At 51.2% G+C, this 7,541-nt stretch overlaps 2 protein-coding genes across 2 annotated transcripts; one reads left to right on the top strand and one right to left on the bottom strand.

The window, feature by feature from the left end:
* Nucleotides 1-3,910: 3,910 nt before the first annotated feature.
* Nucleotides 3,911-4,673, bottom strand: LOC136476358 (defensin-like protein 21). The gene is made up of 2 exons (XM_066474162.1): nt 4,538-4,673; nt 3,911-4,364 (listed from the first exon to the last, which is right to left on the bottom strand). Exons 1-2 carry the CDS (start codon nt 4,602-4,604, stop codon nt 4,192-4,194), a joined length of 240 nt encoding a protein of 79 aa, XP_066330259.1. The 5' UTR covers nt 4,605-4,673; the 3' UTR covers nt 3,911-4,191.
* Nucleotides 4,674-7,000: 2,327 nt separating this feature from the next.
* On the top strand, nt 7,001-7,456 carry LOC136476357 (defensin-like protein 1). Its single transcript, XM_066474161.1, has 2 exons — nt 7,001-7,180; nt 7,266-7,456. The coding sequence occupies exons 1-2, from the start codon at nt 7,120-7,122 to the stop codon at nt 7,454-7,456; spliced, it is 252 nt and encodes an 83-aa protein (XP_066330258.1). The 5' UTR covers nt 7,001-7,119.
* The last annotated feature ends 85 nt before the right edge of the window (nt 7,457-7,541 follow it).

Here is a 7,541-nt window from a genome sequence, read left to right on the forward strand (position 1 = left end):
CCTCCACGTAGACATGATGCAGAGGCCGGTAGCTCCAGTTCTACACCACCTGCTCCGCAAATAGACCCCGCTCTCATAGCTATACTTGAGCGGATGCAGCAGGATCAAACACGACAGGCACAGGAGACAGCTACCAACTTCGCACAGTTTCAGGCTCATCAGGACGAGTTTCAGCGGCAGCAGCAGCTCCTTCAGCACCAGCAGTTACTTATGCAGCAGCAGCTCATGGGATTCATGCAGCATGTAGTGATAGCCATTGGGATCCCACTGCCACAGACTTCGCCCCAGCTTGCACAGCCTCCTACCACTTTGATGACTCCAGTAGTACAGCCCATCGGGCTCCATAGTCAGGGACAGCCTCCAGCTCAGTTTACTTCACCTCCTGTATAGGTGTCCCAGTGGTTAGCCTCACCTGGTGTAGCCCCGTAGTTCACTCCTTATCACACGGGTTTCTCACCAGAGCAGTCTTCCTCGCTATTCGTGCCTGACACGTCAGTCTCTAGGAGTCTTGGAGCATCTTTCAGCGAATTGACCGGCATGCCTACTCCGCCTCACATGCATACTGCCGGTCCGTCTACAGCAGCTCCAGCTATCATGACTACTCAGAGGCTCCCCTCATCTGTCGCCTCGTCAGATCCTACGACAGACATACTTGCAGCTTCATAGGCAGCACCAGCCCCAGCTCAGACCCAGACCGCTTCAGCGACACTTCCTGCTTTAGAGGGTCAGTCAGTTCAGAGCTCAGGGTCCGATGATGATGACGCCCAGTTCCATCTTGCTCTACGTACTTCAGCGCCCGACTCGTCCGCTGCAGCCCCGCCGACCGACCCTTAGGTTTTGGTGTTTGACGCCAAGGGGGGAGAGGGTTTGAGTATGTAGACTTAGGGGGAGCGAGTTTTAGGGGGAGCTAGTTATCTAGTATTAGCTTATTATATACATTTGGAGTTTTATTTGTGTGATACACTATTACTTATGCATTCGTGTGTTTACTTTCATGCATACTATTATATATATGTGATAGTGCTATCTACGTGATTGTGATATTTGACATGTGTGATTTCTACTTTGCATTATCTATATGTCATATCACTTGTGTAATGCTCATTTGCCTTTTGCTTCCGCGTTTATACTTCGAAGCAAATGAGCTTTGTTATTTGTACTCATGCTTAATTCATATCCTTTGAGTACATTGTGTTGGCTTGGGTCATATAAGCTTGACTAACTCTTTTGTTCTTATTGACAAAAGCTTATATGAACCAAGCCCGTCAAAAACCTCACTCCACAACATACTCGAGGTAGTATTGTCATCAATCACCAAAAAGGGGGAGATTGAAAGCATCTAGGCCCCTAGTTAGATTTTGGTGATTAATGTCAATACAAGATTACTATGACCAACGTGTGTTTTGCAGAGGCAATTAAGTTAGGTCATGGTAATGGAGATCGATTAGGCAATCGAAGTTGTCATGCCCCTACGATGGAAATTGTTTCGGTTTTCAAAGGATGGACGACAAGGTTAAGGATAACTAGTTCTAAGTATCGATTGGAGTTGGAGAGACACTTAGAGTAGTTTAGGACTTTATTTTTCCTTTGGCCGTACTATGAAGGGGGGTATGAACGGGTAGCTTGACCTAGTTGAGTCTAGTGAGTTAGGTGTGGTGCACACTTGTTTAAACTAGCTCTAGGTAGCTCCTATGAATGTCTAAGATCCTATGGAGCAAACTTCATTCACATATGTTCGAATATTGGAAGTGAATGGAGGGTCAAACACTGACCGGACGCTGGCTCCGATGCGACCGGACGCTGGCCGCAGGGTCCGGTCAGTTCATTTGACCGTGAAGAACAAGTCTGGAGTGACCGAACGCTGGAAGGTCGTGTGACCGGACGCTGAGGGCTAGCGTCCGGTCGACTCCAGTAAGGGTCCAGACTTGGGAAAGAGTGACCGGACGCGTCCGATCAGTGGTGACCGGACCCTGAGTATCTAGCGTCCGGTCGTTTACAGTAAGCATCCAAGAGCGACCGGACGCGTCCAGTCGGTACTGACCGGACCCTGACAGCGTCCGGTCATCATTTGAAAACTGTTCGCGGGTTGAACTAATCGGAGCGTCCGGTCAAAACGATCGGAGCGTCCGGTCATCCCGCAGAAGCTCATAACGGTTCGTTTTTAGGCTGCCTTATAAATAGAGGCTCCACTCGTGAGTGGAGTAACTTTTGCTCATTCCAACAGCTGAGAAACACGTTTGTGAGTGCCAAGAAGAGCAAGGTCCTAGTGAGGCGTTTGTGATTTGAGAATCCAAGAGAGTAGCCTCACTAGCAAATCAAGAGTAGCAAAGTGTGCATCCATCTTCTCATTAGGCTTCGCGTGGTCAAGTGAGAGTTCGTGCTTGTTACTCTTGGTGATCGCCATCACCTAGACGGCTTGGTGGTGATTGGGAGTTTGGTGTTCACCCGGCGGAGCTTGTGGGTGATTCAACTCAAGTTGTGAGCGGCTTTGGGTGATTCGCCGCGACGGAGTGTCGAAGAATCAACCCGTAGAGAGCACTTGATCCTTGCGCGGATCAAGGGGGAGCTACACCCTTGCGCGGGTGCTCCAACGAGGACTAGTGGGGAGTGGCGACTCTCCGATACCTCGGCAAAACATTGCCGCATTCCTTACTCTCTCTATTTACTTTGAGCACTTACTTTGAGCATTTACTTTGAGCAATTCAATACTTGTTTTACATCCATAGAATTGCTTGCTAGAGTAAGTTTGAAACTTAGGTTGTGAGGTTGTTGTGCATTAGTTTGATATAAACACTTTTCTAGGCACAAGGGGTTAATTGGGCTATCCGTAGGATTTGATTATTGCAAGAGAATTTAGGATTAGCCCAATTCACCCTCCTCTTGGGCATCTTGATTCTTTCAGCTTCGTTTCTCAATAAGTAACCAATACTACCACAAAAATACACGGAAACATCAATCTTTGTCCCCTCTTAACTTCGAATCCGTTTAGTTTTGGCACAAGAGATAGTAACAAATGTTATAGAGCCAAAGTCTACGCGAGATCTTCAACTTTGCTTAAAGTGCCAAAGTCTAATTCGGCCTGGTTGAAGAGATACAAGCTTTCAAAGTGAGGTGACGCGGCGCCGTCCACCGGCTTCTGCTCGTGCGCCCGCGGGACTGCGGCCAGCCTGCATGGCCACGGCATCATACCACGTCAGCACGAGAAGTCAACGTGGAAAGGTATAGACCTAAATGATATGGCGTACAAAGTTTATAGACCCAAAAAAACCACTTTAAAAGTTGATAGATCTAATCGAAACCTCATCACATGTTAATGGACCTCTGGTGCATTTAACTCTTTACTCTTTCTGCTCTTGCTCGCGAAAACGCAGCGACATGTGGGCACGTCGCTCTCCACTCGCTCGTCCTACTAGCGCCGCCCCGCCCCCTTCGAGAGCTGTCCCTGCCGAGCGCGGCCACAAGCGAGGTGCCCTGTGCCACTGACGAAGGCCCGTGGCCCAACCTTTACACGGAGCACCGCGCCACCCCTCTGGGCGCTTCCCTCCACTTCCTACCGTCGATCATCGTCGGATCTTGTCAGGGCAGCACTCATACCGTCGGTCATCGTCGGATCTTGTCAGGGCAGCACTTTATCGATAGGGATTCATTGTCTCCCTGTGCGATATGCCGCCATGAACGACCTCAGGGTGCTTCGATATGAGGTTTCGTTTGAGCCACCCGCCTCCGGGTCCTGGCTCCGCATCCTGCCGGGATTGACGCCGCTTAGCATCTCAGGCGGTGGAGGGTAAATAACCACGAGTTTGTAATGGTACTGGCCAAATCGATCGGTTTGGCATGCGGTGTGTGCCGGTCTGTCCTCTAGCAAAATTTGCCTAGTTTTCTTTTAGGTGTGTATATATATATATAATACTGCATGCATGTTTTATTGTCACGATGTCATCACCATCAAAGAGTGGCACACATGGGTGGACGCAGCTTTGAGGATACTTAGAACGACACAGGACGTACGATGCCCGTGCTGCCGCGTCCACGTACAGCTCGGCGCGTACATGTACTAGCTATGTACCCATGTATGCATGCATACAGGTTATTACACATTGCATGTAGCTACATATATATTTAGCGACCGCGATGTCGATCGTCATCAGGGCCGCCTAGCGTAGCTTAAAGCCGGCCGGTAGCTAGATGGAGCTAGCACTGCCTGATGCACTTGCACTGGCGCATGATGCCGTCGCAGTTGCCGCCGCCCCAGCCCTCCTGCAAGCACACCTGCGCGCAGTTGTGGTCCGACATGCAGACCCCCTTGAAGCCCGCGCTCCGGCGCCGGCACACGCGCGCCTCCGCCAACGGCACCGCCGCCTCCTCTGCACGCACGCACGTACGCATAATTAATTTTCAGATGATTAATAACTATATAAAAAAGAGTATATAGATGTTGTCCACTCGAATTGAGATGATGAATAATAATTATTATATATATATAAACATGTGTGCGTTTATATATGATAATGTTGTAGCTAGGCTGATGACGACGTACGCGCAACGACGATGAGGAGCAGCAGGAGGACGGCCACCTGCGTCGCCACCTTCCTCATCGTCCACATGCTGGCTGTCGGTCGGCGGGTGCTTGTTGATGATGGGTAGATGAGCGTGTTCGTGCAAAGCAGGCGATGCCAGATGCTGGCTGACCTGCCTGCTGCTGGTCCGCAGATATATAGGCGCGGTCGCTCGGCGTGCGGTGGACGGCGCATGCAAGAGCGGTGCCGCGTGGCGAGCTCCGGCGGCCGCGCATGTGCACGTGGCTGTCCGATTTTTTTTTAATTTTAACGCTTTTTTAAACTAATTTTAAATCTAACCCTGTTTAATTTTTTTTTTCTAAAACTAATATTTTTGGCCGTGTCTATTTTCTATCGCGATAAACGTCTGTGCCGCGTTATGTATGGCGGCGCGACGAGAAGGATGACGTGACGACGACCAAAACACTGATCGATGACATGACAGGGTCTGCCGCGCCACCGATCAAGACGCGGCAGAGCCTACGAGCTGACACCTTTCCGTGGCGTGCACAATGCCGTCTCAGAGAGCATCGGGTCGAGGGTGAGCAGTAGCGTATGGTCTGAGCCAGGCATTGGCGGCACGTGTCTCCTGCACCGCGGAAAGGTGACTTCAGAAAGGGACACGTCACATCACCGACAACAATGGCACCGCTCAATTCCCGCTCATGAAAAGCCGGCCCGGAGCCACGGCCCAGCCGGGGGTCACGTGTGACACGGCGGTGAAGTGGAACCAGACGGCACTGTGCGTGAGTCGTGACCGTGTCCTAAATTGATCCATCTGTACCCGTCGCTCGTGTCTTCTCGACGCATCTCTGTGCTGACTCAGGGACACGTGAGCGTACGTATATTGATTAGTTTAGCAGGTTTTTGGACACGCGTCGGGATGATTCACTGACTCATCACGACAGCCCATGCTGCTGTCCTTCCGGCTCGATCATTCTTCTTTCCCAACATTCGTGTCTACAAGCACCGAGTCCTGGGGATGAGACGATTGACGTCCAAACCATGGCGTCCACGCTGCAGACCGTACCAATCCTCCAGATTGGAGGATTAAATTCTTCACCCAGCTGTTTGTCAATCACTCACAAATCCGGGGCTCAACCATCTACAAGATTAGCAGGACCCTTAATAGAACGGCGGAAACTCTAGCAAAACAGGCTTACACTCTCTCTCAATCTAATTCTACACCTTGTGAGCCTGTATGTTCAAATTCTACCTTCACTTCACTCGACAGAGTTCTAAATCCTGGCGTGCATATATTTTTGGGTGTTTGCGAGTCTAATTTAACAGTCGTGTGTGTAGCCTCACTAGAGAAATCTATTACAGTCTACCGTCCAGTGGCGGAGGACGGAAAAAAAATTAAGGTAATATTGAAATCGATAACTTTGATATAAGATATTTCTCAGTATTTTAGTTTATACACATAACATATCATGATCGTCACCTACTACAAAAGTAAAAATATTTAGAATAAAAAGAAAGATACAAGTAGTCAATAGACTAACCAAGTGACGATTGCGTCTAGCCCCCCGGCGTGTCACACGTGACCCCCGGCTGGGCCGTGGCTCCGGGCTTTTCGTGCGCGGGAATCGAGCGGTGCCATCGTCGTCGGTGATGTGACGTGTCTCTTTCTTGAGTCGCGCAGCGTCAGTGCGCCGCACCGCGTGCGGGCGACACGTGCCGATGATGTCCTGGCTCAGCCCACTCGCTACTGCTCACCCTCTCCTGTCAAACTGGCGTTAGACCCGATGCTCTCTAAGACGACACTGTGCACGCCGCGGAAGGTGTCAGCTCCTGCAGTAGGCGTGCCCACTCCATCGACCTTTGCTCGCGCGGTGCCCTGCAGTCATCATCGGGGCGTCGTGGGCTCTGCCGCACCACTTGTCGTGCCCTGATCGGTGGCGTAGCAGATCCTGCCACGTCACTGGTCAGCGTCCCGATCGTTGTCACGTCATCCCTCTCATCGCGCCACCATACATGGCGTGGCATAGACGTTTCGCCGCGTCAGAAAAATAGGCACGGCCAAAAGAGTCCGTTTTGAAAAAAAAAAATAAACAATGTTAAATTTAAAATTAATTTAAACCATGTTAAAATTAAAAAAAAATCGCTGCCCGCACGGGCTGCATGCGCGTCAGGTCAGGGTAAAACAGAGCGGCGCATCATCACTCAGTAGTCATCAGTAGTGCCGGACGCGTGTCACTGCCGACTTGCCGAGTTTGTGCAGTAAGCAGTGTCGACGACACGGCGCCAGTCATGCAGCAGCTAATTCTAAGTGTATCCGTTGCCTGTCTGGCATGCACGGGAGAGGCTTGACGTCGACGAGCACCGCTGGCCCATGGCGGTAGCGGCGTGGCAGCAGGGGGCAGGGGCCGAGCCGCCACGTGCCGCTGCCACGTGACTATAAGTACCTCCTCTCCTGGCTCACACCTCCACTCTCACTGTCATCGATCCATCGATCGATCACCTGCGACCCTTGCTCAACATCTGATAGATAGTAATCAAGACGTACTCGTCTCCCGTCCGTAACTAATCCAATCCACAGTCGTCGCCGCCGCCGCCGCCGATGGAGCTCAAGTCCAGGGCGACCGTGTGCGCGCTCCTCGTGACGCTGCTCCTGCTCTCACGTAATAACAATAACATAATAATTTGTTGGCTTAATGTATTTTTTCTTTCGTCGATCTGCGTCATCAATTCTTACTTCATTCACAGACGACGGCAATGGCGGCGGCGGCGGCGGGAAGATGGTGGCGGAGGCCCGGGTGTGCATGGGCAAGAGCCAGCACCGCTCGTTCCCCTGCATCTCCGACCGCCTCTGCAGCAACGAGTGCGTCAAGGAGGAGGGCGGGTGGACCGCCGGCTACTGCCACCTCCGCTACTGCAGGTGCCAGAAGGCATGCTAAGCTGGTGAAAATGAAGTGAAATACCCTTGGCTTGGCAGAAATGTAATAGTAATACCGTACGTCGACGTGCTTGCTTGCACCTGCA

The sequence above is a fragment of the Miscanthus floridulus genome, chromosome 8 (assembly GCF_019320115.1).
Source record: "Miscanthus floridulus cultivar M001 chromosome 8, ASM1932011v1, whole genome shotgun sequence".
In the NCBI taxonomy this organism is placed as follows: Eukaryota; Viridiplantae; Streptophyta; class Magnoliopsida; order Poales; family Poaceae; genus Miscanthus; species Miscanthus floridulus.

Coding starts and splice junctions, on each gene's coding strand:
- LOC136476358 (XM_066474162.1), bottom strand. CDS start 4,604: ATGTGGACGATGAGGAAGGTGGCGACGCAGGTGGCCGTCCTCCTGCTG. Junction 4,365..4,537: donor GCTCCTCATCGTCGTTGCGC/GTACGTCGTCAT, acceptor GCGTGCGTGCAG/AGGAGGCGGCGGTGCCGTTG.
- LOC136476357 (XM_066474161.1), top strand. CDS start 7,120: ATGGAGCTCAAGTCCAGGGCGACCGTGTGCGCGCTCCTCGTGACGCTG. Junction 7,181..7,265: donor GACGCTGCTCCTGCTCTCAC/GTAATAACAATA, acceptor CTTCATTCACAG/ACGACGGCAATGGCGGCGGC.